At 34.4% G+C, this 19,116-nt stretch overlaps 2 protein-coding genes across 2 annotated transcripts in view; both read right to left on the minus strand.

The window, feature by feature from the left end:
- The window catches only part of LOC129229358 (bestrophin-2-like), a 40,846-nt gene extending 40,464 nt beyond the window's left edge, over nt 1-382 (minus strand). Inside the window, exon 1 of the mRNA XM_054863649.1 lies at nt 270-382. The gene's annotated coding sequence lies outside the window, so the exon portion shown is untranslated. The remainder of the gene's footprint in view (nt 1-269) is intronic.
- A 6,803-nt stretch (nt 383-7,185) lies between these two features.
- Nucleotides 7,186-19,116, minus strand: part of LOC129229826 (bestrophin-4-like) — a 33,881-nt gene continuing 21,950 nt past the window's right edge. The window contains exons 6-10 of the mRNA XM_054864200.1: nt 18,511-18,588; nt 17,742-17,894; nt 13,118-13,198; nt 9,206-9,357; nt 7,186-8,149 (exon numbers count right to left, since the gene is read on the minus strand). Coding sequence (XP_054720175.1) covers nt 7,261-8,149; nt 9,206-9,357; nt 13,118-13,198; nt 17,742-17,894; nt 18,511-18,588 — 1,353 coding nt within the window. The 3' untranslated portion in view covers nt 7,186-7,260. The remainder of the gene's footprint in view (nt 8,150-9,205; nt 9,358-13,117; nt 13,199-17,741; nt 17,895-18,510; nt 18,589-19,116) is intronic.

The following is a 19,116-nucleotide window of genomic DNA, read 5'->3' on the forward strand; positions in this document are numbered from 1 at the left end:
TGTTGTTTTGGAAAGTTCTGGAGTATATTTTCCGATTTTTATTGAACTTAGAAGCGGACCACATGGATCAGCTACGCGATGATTTACAAGAACAAAACAATAGCATTAGAATATCATTTGTTTTCTAAACTATTTAAATGGAAGGAAAAAAAACTATTGAATTAACAAAGGCATCAATCATTTTGAACGGACGTAAATTTCATTAAAATGAATAGGACTTACACCCTTTCTGAAGCCATCAACTAATACGAAATGAAAAATTTACTCACCACGAGCGAACCCTAATTCCCGAAATATTTCTTTAAAAACAAAAATGAGCAAAACACGCAGTTTAAGCGTGGAGTAAACGTCAAAGAGAACAAAATAATTGCAGATGAAATGTGATTTTGTTATCAAGATTTTCAGTTCCTGACAAATATGCAATGATAAATTGTCCAGTTTGTTGGTTGTAAAGTAAAACGTACCCTTTTATTCCAAGGTCTTTGCAGCACAATAAATTTCAGTTCCTATCTCTTTTATGACTAAGAAGAAAGGACAAAACTTGTACATTTTTCTGGATTATTTGTACAAAAATGCTGTTTTAGATTTTTAATCTATATGTGCAAACGAACTCGAAAATCCGCGAAAATGATGCTAGAAATGTGTTGAGGACATATTGATGTGAGTTCTCTAAGATTAAAAAAATATATTTATTTAATTTCCTTGTTAAGATATATCAAATATGGTGAAATTGTTTACGAAATAATGGCTGGCATTGCTCACACAGATCACAATAAATACGTCGATATAGTACATTGTAAGTTGCTGAAATTTATTGCCAGTTCAAATGTTTTTTTTCTCTATATATTAAAAAAAAATTGACGTCAAAGAAATTGTGAAAGGAAATCAGTGGCAGGCCTGCGTCCACAGAAGACCCCATAGCCTTGAAATTCGGTACCAAATCACTTTGAGCCCCGGAGGTTTGTACCTGGGGGTTTTTCTTCTAAATTTCGATTTTTTTTTATAAATATTTTTTAAAACTAAAGTTTCAAGTAAATTGCCTATAAAAAAAGGGATGAAAGATTTTCCACACCCCCTAACATTCTATGTCGTTCGAAAGAGATTTTTTTTCAGCATCAAATCAAGTTCGCTCCAACTTTCTCAGTTAATTAGAACAGCATATAAGGGTTTCTATTTTAACGGAAAATCCTAGGCTTAACTCAATTCAAGCCCTTTGCTAAAGAGCAAAATATATTACTAGAGAACACGAATTTAAAAGTGATTTTTCAAATGTACAAAACTGCCGTTTTGTAATGGTGAGGAGCCCCTTAGCACCCATAGCTCTGCAAGTTTACAAGTTAGTTTAAAACATAGAAAAGGAGTGCTTTTTGTTACAAACGGAACTCGTAACTAGTTTTTAATCTCATTCTTTCTAATAGTCGATTTAAATCTTTGCGAATCATCCTTCGGGGTTGGTGAGCGCAAATGAGTAGGGAGCGGAGCCTCTTAAGTTTTTGAAAATAAATACTAATAGTTTAATTGCGCGTTAGATATTCGTCTCACTTGAGATTTTAAATTAGTTAACTGTCTCAAAATTTGCGAAATAAGTTACTTGAATGCCTTGTAGTCATTTTATACAAATTCATGATTTTAATTAGTCATTAATAGTAACTTCATACAGTAATTTCTTTAAATCCATTCCCCAGAAGAAAAAAGGAACATGAGTTAGAATTTCTCCAATTGTGTTGTTGTTGTTGTGTCCCTCAACTGTGGAAAAGAAGGGTGTCATTACCTGTCAAGGAGGTTGAACTTTTGAGACAGCACACAGTAGATGGCTACACCAACTACTAAAAGTTGATTTTTTTTTCTTCAAAAATTCAGAACAGAGGCCGAACAAATCCTGCTCCAGTACCTCGGCCTTGATTTGTTTAACCCGAGATTGCTTGCGCGACCAAAACGAACGGGAGTGCTCGCGCAGGGTATCTCATACCTGAGGAGGTTTTTTAGTATTTTCGATTTTTTTTTTTTTTTCCAAAAAGGTTGAAAATGCAAAAAAGACAAAAGAGTATATTTTCTTAAAAGACTTGCATTCAATTTCTACATATTTTTTTGCAAATGCATGCCATTATGGTCCATGCAAATGTTTTTGTCACATTTTTCACGCACAAATTTGGTTTTTGTCTTTTGTATTGGGGCTTTCAGTACAGCTTTTGTACGTTGACTTTGCTTTTTTAGCAATGGATGCAATGTCTTCACTAGATCCTAGTTTTAATTTTAAGTCTCTTGGAAGCATTGCGTATGCCTTAGTTCAGAAATGAAGCAGAAATACTCACGCAGGGTATGATACACCCGTAGAAGTTAATTCCAAAAAAACTAATTTTAGAATAACCCCACCGTTTCTACCTCTTCAAGGTTATGACCTATGGGTCAGCTACTCAAGGAATCGTCCACTTCCAAAAAAAAAAAAAAAAGGTGGGGAGAAATTTGATTGAAAGCAGAGGTGGGTATGTCATACCCTGCGCGAGCAATCTCGGGTTAATGACCATGACAGATTGTGTTCAAACAAAAAATAAATGAATAAATAAATAGATAATAAGGTTTAAAAATGAAATAAGTAATAATTTTTTACGATATTTTTTCGTTGATGATATAATTTTAGAATTAAAAGAAGTTAATAACATAATTTTAGAACTTGATTCATATTCAACTGAATTCTGTGCATCAAGAATTTTATTGTTAGTTTTCTTGATGTTATCTTTTTCTACTCTTTTTCGAGTGGCTCGAGCATTTTTTAAAATTATTTGAATCATCAAATAATTATTAATGAAAAACATAAGTCTCAATTGTCTGTTTTGATTTAAGTCTCTATTTGATTACGCACAAGATTAAATTGTTTATCTCTAGCCATTTTATTTGTTTTTGCCGCTTTTTTTTTCCAGTTTATGCCTTGGCAAAATACCATTTTACCGGAAAAAGACCAATTGTATTTTTAGCAATACATAATTTGTATATGTCTAAACAATTTAAGGAAAGTTGCAGTCCAATTGCACACTTGAAGTGAGAATCCATAGATATAGTTAAACTAGATACACAACTCCGTAGCGGCAACCACTGTCCGCCGTTGATGGCGAAAAATTTGGCGAATCTTGAAAGTAAACGTGCAAAAGTTGTTTGGGTAACATAAAAAAAAGACATCCTGCTCTTATCGATCGGAATTTGCAGTTGAAAATTTGACAGAGTAAGCATTTTTCTCATTCAAATTTCACTCAAGGATTTTCTTTTTCAATAGCTTTTTTTTTTTTTTTCAGACGCTTGCCCGTTTACTGGGCGATCTCGTCTGCTCATTGAATTAGTTTCTAGTTGTGCATCGAGTTAATACCACATCTATGATAGAATCACCTAATATGAGTGAATTCAAGCAATCAGAAAAATAAACAGCCGATCAATTTAAACAAATTCGTACCTCAGAGCCAGAATATATGACGTAAGTCCAAAAATTGCGATTTTCCGTTTATTAGTGCCTTCTCGGTAGAAGCCCATTCTACATCGAACCACCTGATTCTTTAAAAAAAAAAAAAATCCTTTCCAGTTTTTTACCACAGTTAAAAGAGCGCGCGTACCATATCTTTGCATGCGCCAGAAAATTTTTTTTCCTCTCTCCTGTACAGTTACCATGATGTGACTTACGTCCTTCTGGCTCTGAGGTACAGAAATTACAGTCGTAACAATTTATTTTATAAAAGGTAAAGTATCACACATATACCTATACCTGACTTTTGAAATAAAATCCACAGCAAAATACACTTATTATATGTTGCAGAGTAAGTCTAGAGAGGTGGAGATTATCCTGGAATTCGGCGTTTATTTGGAACTGTGAATTAATGAAGTACTCATAAACTATGATTAATAACTTTGATGAATGCCAAATCACGGGAATTCTGATGAAAAGCGATGAACATCGAAACCTTCTGTTTCGGAATGAACTAAAGATTCATTTGTTTTGTCTGCTGCCACAAAAAGTTATTAAAATAATGAGGGTTAAAATTTTAAACGCACGTACATTCTGAAGATGCGTAATGAATATCGCTTGTTGTAACAGAAATAAAAAAAGATTTATTTTATCAAAAGAGAGGAATAACCCATTTTCATTTATTAAAAATAAAAATTTTGGAAGGCATTGATGATTACGAGCGAAAACAAAAGTATTGGTGGTTCAAGCATGTGCAATATTAGTGTGAATAGCGTCATCCGGTACGATTAGGGGCGTGGTAAATTACACTTAAGTGATGTTGATAGAATTGAGTTTTCAGGAAGAAAAGAAACAAGGCGTGTCTAACCGCAGACACGCTTTATGAGAAAAATTAATTTACAATACAGGCTTAGCATAAAAGAATATCCCGGTTTTGAAAATTTATATTTCATAAACTATTATACTTAGCACTATAAATATTTAATAATAATAAAGCTGAAAGTCTGAATCTCTGTGACGCACATAGCGTCAAGCCGTTCGGCCGATTTTCATGAAATTTGGCACAAAATTATTTTGTAGCACGAGAGTGTGCAACTTGAAGCGATTTTTCGAAACTTTGATTTTGTTCTTTTTCTATTCCAATTTTAAGAACATTTTACCGAGCAAATTATCATAGCATGGACGAGCAAATTACCATAACGTAGACGAGCAAATTACCATAACGTGGACGAGCAAATTATTATAACGTAGACGAGCAAATTACCATAGCGTGGACGAGCAAATTACCATAGCGTGGACGAGCAAATTACCATAACGTGGACGAGCAAATTACCATAACGTGGATGAGCAAATTACCGTAACGTGGACGAGCAAATTACCGTAACGTGGACTAGCAAACTACCATAACACGGGGGAGCAAATGAACAAAGCAAATTGGCGAAAAATGCATCATCCATTATTTGTAAATATACAGGCGAACCAAATGACCTTTTAATTTTCTACTAGAGGCAAAGCCGTGCGGTTACCACTAGTGATACACAAAAATAAAGATAAACTGAAAGATTTCTTTCCCTTACAAATGTTGGATGTGTATGATTTTCGTAACGCAACGCACAACTGTAGCACAGATTTTGGAGTGTTTCACTCTCAATTTTTCGTAATGCTTTACATAAGCGATCTTTCAGTTCTTGCATTGTTGTAGGCAATAGTGTTGTATAAAGAGTCTTTGGCGAAAAATCATAAAACAAATCACATGAGTTTAGATTATGATATCTGGCTGGCCAATGCATGAAGGATAAATCATCATCACCTGCACGACCAATCCAGCGTTGCGGAACATCAGTGGTGCAGAGAAGTGGGTTAGTTAGCCTCTGGGGTGTGGTTTTTACCCCCAAACCCCAGGGGGTTTGGGGGTAACAACACCCGTCAAAGGTCTTGGTTTTAACATTGTTGCAAATCCTAAAACAGTAGTTAATACACGTTTAAGGACTATTGTAACAAGTCGATTCCGAGTCACAACTGACTACAACTGTATTTGTGTCGAGGACTGCATACTAAGTGCCTTGCCTCCATTATTTTTTTATACCGATAGATGGCAGCACCATCACCGGATATTGTAACAAAAAACCCCTAGGAATTTCTTGCTGCGCTATGGCGGAACGTGCACATTTAAGTAGTTACTTACGTTCAAAAAAACTTTCAGTTTATTTTCATTTTTATGTACCATTTGTAGTGGTAAATGTAATAGTTTATAAAATAAAATTTTTTTAAACCGGGATATTCTTTTATGCCAACACTGTATTTTATTCTTAGTTATTTATAATAATCATGTTTTAACTCTCAAAATAAGTTACTTTTCGATTTGTCTGTTTACGTATAGTATTTTTTTCTTTTTAACTTTAAAGCCTTTCAAACCCCTATAGAAAGCTCTGCTTATGAAGAATTGAAGATTTCAATCTTAGTTATTTAATTAGTCATCAAGAAATTAGGTACAAATGTGAGTTGTTTAACATTCTTTGAAAATTAATGCCTAAGATCTTTATGGCTTTTCAAAAATCAAATTGGTTTTCTTACAAATAGTACTTGAACAAAATAAACCCGGTTCAAACGAATTAACATAGTTAAAAAAAATAGAAAAATACAGTTTTCAAAGAAAAACCGATTTTTTACTAACCCTGAAACAAGATGTCAATTCCGTTTCGATATTTCTGCGTTAATAATTTCACGTCTTGTTGTAGTTTTATCTTAATTATGCTGAAGGAAGTAAAGCTTCAAAAATTATATTTCAACTGTCAATTTCATTAGTTATTTTTTTTTTAAATCTTTTATTGAAGGGAAAAAATGCTTCAATATTGGAAGCATAGTAAAAATAAATAAAAACTAAAATAATAATAAAACTAAAACCGATTCAACTACTGAAATAGAATGACAAAACATTTTCAAAATAGCTTTATTTCTTATGCTCTAAAAAAGGGAATAGAAATGCAGCGTTGTTACAAAACTTAAAATGCCTTTAATGAAATGAATTGTAGTTGTTTTTGTAATAAACTTTAAAAAAAAAAGAAAAGGTTTTCAGCAACTTTGTGCAGGGAGTCTTTGCAATTACATTTTTTAAAATTTGGATTAAAATTGGAATATAACTTGAGCGGGTCATCAACCTGAAATGCCGTTTGATATGCCATTACTTGCACACAAATGTTGCTGATGAATTACGAAAATGATGCATGACATTTGGTGACATGGCAACGAAATATTATTGTACACTCCATGGCACTTAAAGACGCAGTAACATGATGAGAGTTGACAGCTTTAAATGACTTGACAAATTCCATCCTGAACAATTCTTGTTACACACTATCAGGAAAATTATAAAACATTCCTGCGCTGTAGAAAAACTCCAGTACAACTAGAAAATATCTAGGAAACTCGTTCCATAAAAGTTCTTAGTAACGATACAGCTGCTTAATTAACGCTTTAAATGTTACTTAAGAAGCTGTATCGTTACAAGAAAAAGTTCACGGAATCCTTGTTTCCTTAGAGGTTTTCTAGTAGTACTGCAGTTTTTTTTTTTTTTTTTGTAAACACTACATCTTGTAGTACAGTGAAAGTTGTAAGTTGACCACCTGCGAAGCAGTAATTTAGTTTTCAACTGTTCAACTTAGACAAGTGGACAACTTATGGAGGTTGATAAAAATGAACAATGACCAATTCTTTATACCTGACAATAGTGATCAACTTACAGGGGTGGTCAACTTTACAGGTTTTACTGTATTGTGCTAAACAGAGTCCGACTTTTTATGGCTACTTGACAATCACATTTCAGAAGAAGTAACTTTCTCTTTGTGACAGTCATTGCTCTCTTCAATATTAACACGACAGCCATCGACGGGTTCTTCACTGTATTCATCTGAAGAAGAGTCCGTGGAGCACAACGAGCAACAAGATTCATAATCTTTGGAGGAATTGTCGTTTTTGAATCCTTGATTTGAAACAGTCCTGTTAATTTCTTTTAAAATTCTATTGGCTTCTCTCACAAAGTTTTGCAAATCAGAACTGTTTGACGGGTTGACTTCACTAGTCTCTACATCAGCATCAGCACAGACCAGGGAGGAGCATCTTGAACTTTCTTCTGGAATAGGTGGCATAACATTCTCGAATGTCTGAGTGGTAGAATTACTTTCATAAAAAGGCATAGGAAGCATAGGTAGCGAGTTAGAGGCAGACAAAGTTGCTTTGTTGGGATGATTGAATCCTGTTTCTGTTGAATTGCTGAAATTAGAAAAGTGCGCATTCAAAACAGTCTCATTTTTGGACGTATATCTATTATGTATTTGATTTTTGTCGTAAAACACTGCATTCGGGGTTTCGTAGTTTGCTAAGGCATTCTTTGTACTGGAGTTCTTAATGCTCGACTTTCGTTTTATAGAAGATGTTGTGTTATTTGAAGGCAGACGTTTCTCGTCGAAAACGAAGCAAGGATTGGTGATGCCCTGGGGTTGAGATAAACTTCTCCTGGTCTGTGGTCTATTTGTTGATCGGCTGCGGAAGCTTTGACCGATGCGCGAATTCAGGACTCGATTAACAAAAGAAGATCGTAATCGATCGTTCCCTTTGTTTCTAACAGAAGAGCCACAGTACATGTTTTCTTCTTTGTCTTGTTCAAGAAAAATATCCAAAGGCAAATATTGCACATCGTTTACCCTAAAAGTAGAAGAAATAGATTTTAACCTTTTTAAGCTACATTTAAAAAAAATTAAAGATATATCAAAAGACAAGGTATCCCATATCATGAAAAGATAAGTAAAATAGGAGTATAAAAGAGAAATAAGACAAAATTAAAAAGAGCCAATGTGACAACAAAAAAGTTATAATACATATATTTTATGTATTTAAAAGGGGTTAAAAGTTTCAAATATATGCACTGAAGCAGATAAGACAAAAAGTTAAGGAAATTGAAAGCTTGTTTAGCTCCTTCATTAGAGTTCCTCTGTAAGATCTTAAATGGTTACAACACCACGGAACAACAAAATGTTCATGATTTGCACTATCTTTGATTCAGTCACATAGGCTACTATTATTAAGCTTAAGTCTTTGTAAGTAGTTTTTAAAATTACCATGAACAGTAAGAAAATGAGCCACAAAAAAGGCTGTTTCGAAATGGTGCAGCTTCCATCTAAAATAAATAGTAAGAAGGAATCGTTTAAAAATGAACATATGAGAGATGATTTTGTCGATTTAGCATGTAATCGTATTTCGTTGAAAGAGGTAAAGTTGGTAATACAATGGACTGTTGAAAAACATATTCAAGAGTCTTACTCAACTGCACTCAATGCTTCAAAAAGAGGCAACTTGAAAATTCAAAATATTTTAAACTTTTATATACAAAGAGGAACATGATTAAAATCTCTTTAACACAAATTCATGATCATAGTCACAATATTAAAATCCTCCCACTAGCGCACACACGTTTAAAAACTATTCTAAGCTGTGTTAAACTTATGAATACATTTAAACTAAATGAATTTGATTTCATTACAGTTTAAATTATGGCTCTTTGTTCTTAGATTCTTAGTTTTTTTTAAATCATGCGTTAAATTACGTTTTATGGAGAACCAATGTTTGACTCAACATTCCTTAAAATTCTTCTTCACAACAGAACTCAATTTGGATTGAGGTAAATAGACGCACAATTTTAAACTTAAATTCGTTATTGAAAAGTAAGTTACCAAACAGATTGAACACCATTTTCAAACTTACTCAAGTTCATGAGCCGATCCCAACTGAGGTTTAAGATTGAACTTGGCAGTCGTTTTTGTTTGCGGGAGCTTAGGTTCAGTATCATCCCAAAAGTGGTCGCGGCTGACTTTCGGATGCTTCATGTGCATTTGATCGACTATCAAATACACAATCTGTGGAAAACAAAAAGGAAATTCATGAATTTCTTCTTGAATAATTCTATTGGCAATAATTAAATTAAAAAAAAGACTTATGATGGAATTCATGAAAATGTCGTGAGTAGCGTCAGTTTTACAGAATTCATAATAACTCTTGCTCATTACATTAAGGCATTTTTCTCGGGATATGCTTCTGTGTCTTTATTTCACCTCAACGAATCGTTTTATTGGTGAAGCCTTACAGTTTATTTCAATTCAATAGTTATATCTATTAATTCATTTTTTTTATATATCAAGCAGCTACTTTACGCATCACGTTTAGAATTGGACATTTAAAAGTTTTAAGAAATGGGCTCTAGCTGAGTTATATCTTCATTTCAGTTGACTGCAGAACGTTCCTTAAAACAAAATCTTTGAATAAATGTTTGAAATAAACCTTATTTCCAAAGTAATTTAAGTTAACCTTTATTTTATCACACGTCTTTTTTGCTTCAGTTCATTGTGCGAGGATGTAATCTAAGTTATGAAGTGTGTAAGTTCTTGACAGAGTAACGATTAGTCAAAAGTCGACGCGGTTTTTTTGATCAGCATGGGTTCTGGTCCGGGTTGGTGATATTGCCCATTTGTCACTATTGCATTACTTTTCACGAAATCCGTCTAGTGACAGTAATGTTTATTGGAGATGTTTCTCTTTCAAAGATCCAAATGCCAGATTCCTTTTTTAACCGACTTCAAAAAGGAGGCGGTTATCAATTCATACCGTATGTATGTTTTTTTTTTTTTTGTTTGTCCACGCATAGCGTCTCACCCAGTGAACCGATTTTGATGATTCTTTCTTTAATGGATAGGGGATGGCTCAACTTAGGTCCTATTACTTTGTTTGACCATATTTGTTCTTTAGAAAAAAGTTATGGGCAAAAAACAGTAAATTTTATGCAATTTCCCTATTAAATGATTTTGTAGCGAAGTTCGCACTTTTCATCCGTGGATAACGGTGGCTCAGTGGTAGAATTCTCGCCTCCCACACGAGCGACCCGGGTTCAAATCCCGACTAGGACAAAGTGAATTTTACTAAAATTTCGTTTCTACTGTTTCCCGTATTTTCTCGAATGTTCTATTAATTTCTGTATCTTTCCAAGTCTGGAAAGTTCCAGCACATTCTCAAGTTGTATATAGGGAGAGTTAACGTTCATTCGTGGTTCTGAATAAAGATCTCGAGTTGAGACTAACGAGTATTCGCTTCATTTAGCTTTCACATTGTCTTCGCTATCTTCATCTACGCGACAATATGAAACTCATTATTATAAAAGTTCGGTGCCATATAACATTAATAGTAATTGTAATGATAATTTTGAATAAAGGCTTTTCTAAAGCAATACAGTGATATAGAGCCGAACTTCTTACAAGGTAACTTCTTACTTTTACTGAAATATCTACATTTACACTAAAAAGAATGAAATAAAAAAATTTTGAAAAAAAATAGAACCGACTTCAAAATTGCTCTAAAAAGTGAAAAATAATCTTATTCTTTAAACACCATCGATAATACTTTTAAACATAATTTTTGAAGTTGGCGCAAAAAAAAAAAGTAAAATCCAGTGTAACCATGCTTCGTTCATATTTTTATCAAAAAATCATCCAAAGTTAGGAACGAAACATTTATATCGTTACTCAAATATGCATGTGGTAGTGAAGAAACTGGACCTGGTTAAATTTATACTTGTAGTTGAGTTATGGCTGTGAATGATTTTCTCGATCGTTTTTGCGCCAACTTCAAAAGTTATGTTTAAAAGTATTATCGATGGTGTTTAAAGAATAAGATTATTTTTCACTTTTTAGAGCAATTTTGAAGTCGGTTCTATTTTTTTTCAAAATTTTTTTATTAGGAAATTATGTCAGCCATTAATTTACTTTTGGTATCAGAAACATGTTCCTTGTTACTTAATCAAGGTAGTTTTCAAAAACTATCTGCCAAAATTAGCCGATTGACTCAATTCTCTATTAGCTGCTGCTCGTGCAAAATTCCTTCTTGATGTTGGTTTTTGTTTGAAGTAGATTAAGATTTCACCAGATTCACGTTTTTCATGATACTTTGAAGTAACTGAAATGCCACGGAAATATAAGTTCGTTGCTTGAGGCACTTGGGGCCCTGCCCCTTATCCTCTGGTGTGGTATGTTGATAGTTCCCCGGTTGGGGGCATGGCTTTATTTTGGCGCAGAAGATGGTTGCGTGGATGTACGAGAGATGTGGCTTCCTCTAACGGGAGTACCATAATGGTTAGCCGAAGGCTCTTCAAAGTAAATTTCAACTAAAGTTCTTCTTTATTTAAATAAGTTTAAGTATTTTTTTTTCGCTTCCTACATATTTTTTAAAAGTTTTATACTTTTTTTCCCCGTGGGGGATTTCTAGGCTATTTGAATGAATAAAAATAAAATAAAATTAAGACAATGATAAAATGTTGATAAGAAATTTAAAAAGAAAATAGTGAAATGAAAATAGATAGGAGCATGCTCCCAGCCAGAGTGTAGCACAATAACTAGAGTCGAAACGAGGTATGAACCCGATAAGGGATTCACTCACCCCGTTTCGAATTTGAAACTAAGCTAGCAGAGCGCGAGGCCTGCGAGAATTTGCCGGATCCAATGGATCGTAATTTGGAAGGATGTTCAGTAGTGGATTGCCAACACGGGGGATGTTGTAGTGAAATCTCTTGGCGAGCTTTTTGCAAAAGTTGTGGAGCGTCGGGATGCCAACCTCTTCCACCAGCTTGTCCGTACGGACGTACCAGGGAGGGTCGCACGCCGCTCGAACCATCACTCTCTGCAAGTTCTCAACTCTGTTAAAGTTAGAGATTGCAGAAGTCGCCCGTATGGGCGCTCCATAGGTAATAATGGGTCTTAGGCAGGACTTATAAATGAGCAGTTTATTATCCGTTGATAAAACGCTTTTTTTGTGCAGGAGACAATTTTGTGGTTTTTTGGAAGTGAGGTACTTCTTGCGTACCTCTTCAAACTGAAATGGCCCAACTAACAAACGGTTGTATATCAAGAGGCGTACGTTAAAAAGTTGAAGTTAAAAACATACGTAAGAGTGTGCTTCGCTTAAATTTTGTTTATGTTGATGAAAATTACGATTTTTCCTGTTTTTAGTTTGAAAAAATGTATACGAGTATTTTCCCTTTCATCATTTAATTTTCATTTCTTAAACAAATTTGTCAATGAGTATAATTTTTTACATTGATGATATTCACTTCTCAACCTAATTTTCTATATTGCCTGATACTTATAGTACTGGTAGTTTTAGTCTGAAAACAGACGGCTACATTATCTACTCTAGCTGAGGATATATTCACAAGAAAAGCATGGGGGAGGAGGGGACTACAAATTATGTATACTAAAAAGAGTTTTTGAATTAAGAAACAGCTTTCTTCCAATAAAAGATAATCCGACAAAAATCTTTGCAAAAATATTTTGGATTTCATTGAAAATGGCGATTACAAAAATCGCCAAACTTTAGGTCGGCCATAACACCTTCAGTTATCTTATACTTAATTTTATTTCCTATGGTGGAATATGCCGATTATGTTTTTCAGAGTCATTATAAATTATGATTGGTGAAGGGTATAGGTTGTTATAATTATGTCGCTCTGTAGTCACCGTTATAGTTTTTTTTTTTTTCAACAATATCTCTGCTTTTATTTCTATTATTCATAGAAAACCAACGCAAGGAATAGTAATTTATAAGCTTATGGTCAAATTACTACAGGAAACTTACATGCACTGATCTATCAAGACACCAGTTTAATTCATAGTCGTCTTCATCTTCTCCATAAGGGTTTAAAATTTGTTCAGCTACCTATAGAATTAGAAAAATATGTACTTTATATTTAGGAATATTTGTAGCACTAGCCTAGTGCAAATGTCCCTGTGGTGTAATAAACTACGAAACGTGTAAGCTTTCAGAGCGGAATTTTAGAATATGGTAATGTGCAAGAAAAAAATGTTATTAGACTAAGTTGAATACGTACGCGTCTGCGCAGCAATTAGGGGAAATGTAGTAGACAAAGAGCATGAAGTCTTAACTCATGCTTCATTCAGTACTAGTTCGTAAAAAAAAATATATTTGATATTTTAAACATAAGCTAGATTGAAAATCATAAAACATTTTTTAGAAGTAATATTTATTCAAAGATTTATATTAAAGTACATTTTGAGTTGCTTACGGAATAGCAGAAACATCAATCAAGCAAGAAATTTAGAACCAAATTATATTGACTTAAAATGCTTGTTTGAAAAGATTTGGCAATCAAATGTAGCAAAATATTGGATTTGATGCAAAATAATTGCCATTTTAAAAACTAGTGCATCAAGAACAGATTACCAGGCAGCTCGGAAATCTGACACAACTGAGGTCAAGTTTGAAAGATCAATAAGATTTGAAGGGATATACTAGAAGTTGGGTAGTAGATTCGTGTTTTCCAACGTCATTACATCATCGTAGTACATTTTTGGGGGGGGAGGGACTAGTGAGCAAGATTTGTCATACATGACTCCCTCACATAACCAATGACTAGTGTACTAGTGAATACCCGTCTCCGTTTGTCGAACGCGCTCAAAGTTGCTTGCAGAAATCATGAACGTTTCGAAACGTATCTGTCCGTCAAGTGCTTGACTGATCAAAAATTGTAGATAAAAAACCTTACAGAGTAGACTGTTTAAGATAGAGGTAAGAAAGATCGTCTTCAGTGACAAATTGTTGTTTAGTTTAAGATCTGATGGCAATAGCTGTGTGTTTTTCAAATCTATAGCAAAGACTTTACTTTACTGAACTGCCCAGTGACATACCACGACCACGTTTGGTGTGAAGTGACACTGAATGCCAGGCTCGATCTCTTACAGTCTTTGCCTACATTACCATGATATCCCAAATGTGTATTCCCGACATTCATCAGGCATATGTTTTACTTCTTGTTACATCACTCCCAAAAAGGACTTTTTAAATCAAGTGTTTCTTAGTACACTGGAATCAACCATGAAGTAGCGTACGCGAAAAATACTGTTAAAGGTTCCGGTGCGACTTCCAACTTTCTTGAAAGGACGACATAGTTCTTGAGAAAAAAACAGGAGCTTTATTTACACTATGTACAGGAGAGATCGTCAACTACTGCTAAATGAATCATCAGCAATTAAGCAAATATCACTCAACACCGTAAACTCAACGGTTACACACGTATTTACTTCCAAATACGAAAAGCAACACAGCGAAATGCCTCGCAATAAACACAGCTAATACACTCTCAGTACAAATTCTCAATCGAAACTCGCTTTTTATCGTGTGTAACGGCTTTTTATACACACCAAAAGAGACCTCTCAACTATCCAGAAAATGCTACACCGTTCTACACTTTCTTATTTCTTTTCATTCACAAATTTTATCATTCAGAAATGAGGGGGCCGTATACTTCGGTCGAATGTACGGGGGCTGTATATTCACTACAAGAAACTATTTACAGGTTACGTTGCAACAATAATTTTAGGTGAAAGATAATTTAGTAAACGCCAAATTTAACTAGATGACGACAAATTAATAACAAAAATATTTACTATTTACAGAATTTGTAACAATACTTTCTAATGACTCGCTTGAAACCATATCTGTAACGAACTGAACAAGTGTGGCTCGATTTAGGTGCATACTGGGGCCGTGGTAGCCTGATCGGTAAGGCATTGGACTCGGGGCCGGAGGGTCTCGGGTTCGATCCTCGCTGGTCGAAGACCCACCGTCGTCACTAATGGTGACTGGGCGACGTTAAATATGCTCGGGGTCACAATGTCCTCCACGTGAAACGATACCTCTGGGGGTGCCAGACCAGGAAGTTATTCGGCTCCTGACCTGGTTCTAAATTCTCTCGAATTGTCCATAGATGGCACCACCATCTATTGTGTTGTCTTTGTATTGTCCTGGAACAAAAAATTGGATCATTAGAGGTAAAAAGCTTCACCGCTGAGAATAGCTATATACCCCAATTGTGTGTTACGAATAAGGACGAATAAGTAGGTGCATATCTCACAAGTGTCAGCAAGCAATACAGATTCAGGGAAAGGTTTTGGAGGCAGTGGTCTGACCGGTAAGGCGTCGGACTCGTAACCGAAGGGTCCCGGGTTCAATGCCAGCCGGTCGAAGATAATATAATGTTATAATATAAGCGGAAAAGAGGTTAAATATGTCGTGGTCACAAAGTACTCCAGGTGAATCAATGCTTCAGGGGGTGCTGAGCCATGGATTGCTCGACTTCTGGTCTGGATTAAAAAAACAGAGCTACCTTTAGGGAATCATCCAACTGGTTAAATCACAAATAGTGGTTGGTGCAGAGGACCCTGGAGTGTCATATGATATTGTTAAAAATTCTGCAAATAGTAATTATTTTTGTGATTAACTTGTTATAATCTAGCTAAATTTGGCGTTTATTCCATTATCTTTCATCTAAAATTGTCTTAGTAACGTAACCTGTAAATAGTTTCATGTAATAAATATACAACCCCCTTACATTCGAATGAAGTACATGGTCCCTCCATTTCTGAAAAATAAGATTTGTGAATGGAATAAAAAGAAAATACGAGACATTTGTAGAATGTAATCGATACTCCTCAATGGAATATTGTGGAAACTTGTCAAGGATTTATAAATAGCCTCCGCGGCATAAAGAGCAGTGTTGCCAGATGGTCAAATCAAGATTTCCCCAATTCCCCTCCAACTTTTCCCCAAAAAGCGATATTTTCTATCAAAATTCCCCAAATTCAAAAATTATTTTTCCACCAATATTTTCATAAAATGAATCGACTTCCTCTGATATTTTTGTCTCTTGAAATTTTCTTTCCCCCAAACAGCCAAATTTTCTTATAAAATTCCCCAACTTTTTTTTTCTTCCCATTTTTGCTTTTTTTTTTTTTTTTTGTCTTCTTTACCTTTACTTAAAATAAAGCTGAAAGTCTCTCTGTCTGGATATCTCTCTGTTTGTCAGGATCTCTGTGACGCGCATAGCACCTAGACCGTTAGGCCGATTTTCATGAAATTTGGCAAGGAATTAGTTTGTAGCATAGTGGTGTGCACCTTTTAGCGATTTTTCGAAAATTCGATTTTGTTCTGTTTCTATTCCATATTTAAGAAAATTACCAAGTTATCATAACGTGGAACCGTAACGTGGGCAAACCAATTGGCGAGAAATTCATCATGCATTATTTGTAAATGTACAGGAGAACCAAAGGACCTTTTAATTTTCTACTACAGGCAAAGCCGTGTGGGTGTACAAGCATAAATACAAGTGCCTGACCGAGAGATAAGAAATAGCCAAATATTTTCTTCTACTCACATTTACTACTCTGCTTCTGTATGTACATTTAAACTATGATTTTTATATATATTTATCTAAGAACATTTTTCATCACACTTATTTTTACCTGTTTGACATATAACTAGTTACTCACGCAGAACTTTAATGCGAATTCCGTAGCATAATATTCCACATAATGCGAAATGCGAATTCCGTAAGGTTGAGCAATGCTAAACCAACGCTGTTTGATACAAACAATGTAACTACCAGATAGATGTCAAGACGCGAATTTGAATACGAAAAAAAAATTTCCCGAAGTTTTTTTCCCCCATGTTTTCCCCAAGAAAAAAATGTTTCCCCAAAGAATTCTTCTCAAAACCCATTTCCCCAAAATTTCCCCAGAGAGCACCAGATTTCCCCAAAATGGGAGAATTTCCCCCAATCTGGCAACATTGATAAAGAGTTTTAGTCTCGTTTTAGTTCTTCCATTGGAAAGCGCGTTTGCGCTGTGTGTTTTTTTTTTTTTTTTTTTGCGTATTTTGACGTAAATACGTGGTTGACCGTTGAGTATACGGTGTTAATCGATATTTGCCTAATTGCTATGGTTAATTTAGCAGTTGTTAACGATATTTCTTGTTCATAGTTGTAAATAAATCTCCTGTGTTTTCTCAAGAGCTGTGTCGTCATTTAAAGAAAGTTTGAAGCTGCACAGAACTGTTAACAATATAGTAATCTCGGAATGATAATAGAACACCATAAGAAGCTTGTGGTTTCTATGCACCCCTAAATTTGCGTTGTCCCTTGAAATTGGAGGCTGCCCTATGAAGATGGAGCTGGAGTATTGTATGTAGTAGTAGGTAGTTTTCGCGTAATGAAATATCCTATTGTTTTCATAATGTAATCACTCATTTGCAACAATATACAAGTATGAAAGCAGCATTTTCAATAGGCTAAAAAGTTTTGGGATTTTTTCTTTCACGGTATTGAGTGTGTCCAGATATATATTTTACTGAATTTCTAGTTTCGCAAAATAAGCAATTAAATTATATGTTGATGACGCAAACTTACCTTTAGCCAACCAACATAGAAGAAAAATTGAACAAGAGTAAATACAGGAACGTACAAATCTGCTTCATACTTGGTATATCCCTTCTTAGGATCTAAATATTGCCTGCCAATCAACAGCGCCATTGCATATAGGTAGGTTGCTATGGTTACCACCTATTAAGAAATAAATTGTAGTTTAAAAAAAGTGTATCCAATTCCAAGAAAAAATAGTTGTACAATTTTTATTAATCTGATTTCAATGCGCTTTGTTAAAGCTTGGAAAAAGTTGTCACCTCAATTTTTCAGTTTCCCATATTTTTAAAAATTTCGACCCACTTTTTTTAAATCTAGTTTCTAACGACCCATTGAAATCTGATTGCGGTGAGACTTTTTGAAGAGAATAATTAACTTGCTAATAAAGATATCCCTACCAACTGTATAATCATTTTTGTTTCATTTTATTTCACACAATATTTAATTTAACGTCTGTACATCATTTATTGAATACTATTCCCGTGAGCAGCTCATTTAAAAATGGAAAACTCTCGTGATTTTTTTTCCAGGTTTTCTTTATTTTAAGTTTAAATTAAAATGCTTAAACACAAAGTTTCCGCTGCTTAAGATAGGTACTATCCTCAAGCAATTTTTTTTTTAAAACACGTATAAAAACATAAATGCAATAATTCTTTATGAAGGTTTGTTACATGCGTTGTCTTTGTTTGTTGTATCGGTTTTAATAGATATGCATAAATGACATGAAATTAAAATAGAGTGGAAGAAAACGAATTACTTGCGTGTATACCAATGGAACACTGATCCAATCGTATGCTAGCATTGTACCGCATGCATTTCTATAGGATATGAGTTCCTAAACAAACAAACAAAAAAATGCATACAATTGAGAATTAAACCAGAACTATAGTTCCAACTGTAATTTACGTCGACAAAATTTGAACATGAAACACGTACAATTTTACGTAATAAAATACTGTATACAAGAAGTATTCGGAAAAATTTGTTCTTTAGATCAGTAGTATCCATTTTATGACCAGCGGTCCAACTGTGGCCCGCGAAGCTTATCCATACTACGAATTGAAAACTAATTCTGGAAACTGCCAAACCGATCAGTTATCTTTATTTGGGACTAAGAACGACAGCTGTATTTTTGCAGCGAAATGATCAGACATTGGTTTCGAAAACGACAGATGAAAACTTTGTATTGCAAGTACTTTTTGTATCTAATAGTAAAGAATAAAAAATTTTTCATAAACAATTTTTTAAATTAAGATATTTTTATCACTGTCATAGAGCGGTGGGCACGGGCACACGTTAAGCCCTTGGCGGATACAACGGTACCCACGGGCATTTAGAACCTCTGTTCTGCACAATTTAAACA

This window comes from Uloborus diversus, chromosome 9 (assembly GCF_026930045.1).
Source record: "Uloborus diversus isolate 005 chromosome 9, Udiv.v.3.1, whole genome shotgun sequence".
NCBI classification, from domain to species: domain Eukaryota; kingdom Metazoa; phylum Arthropoda; class Arachnida; order Araneae; family Uloboridae; genus Uloborus; species Uloborus diversus.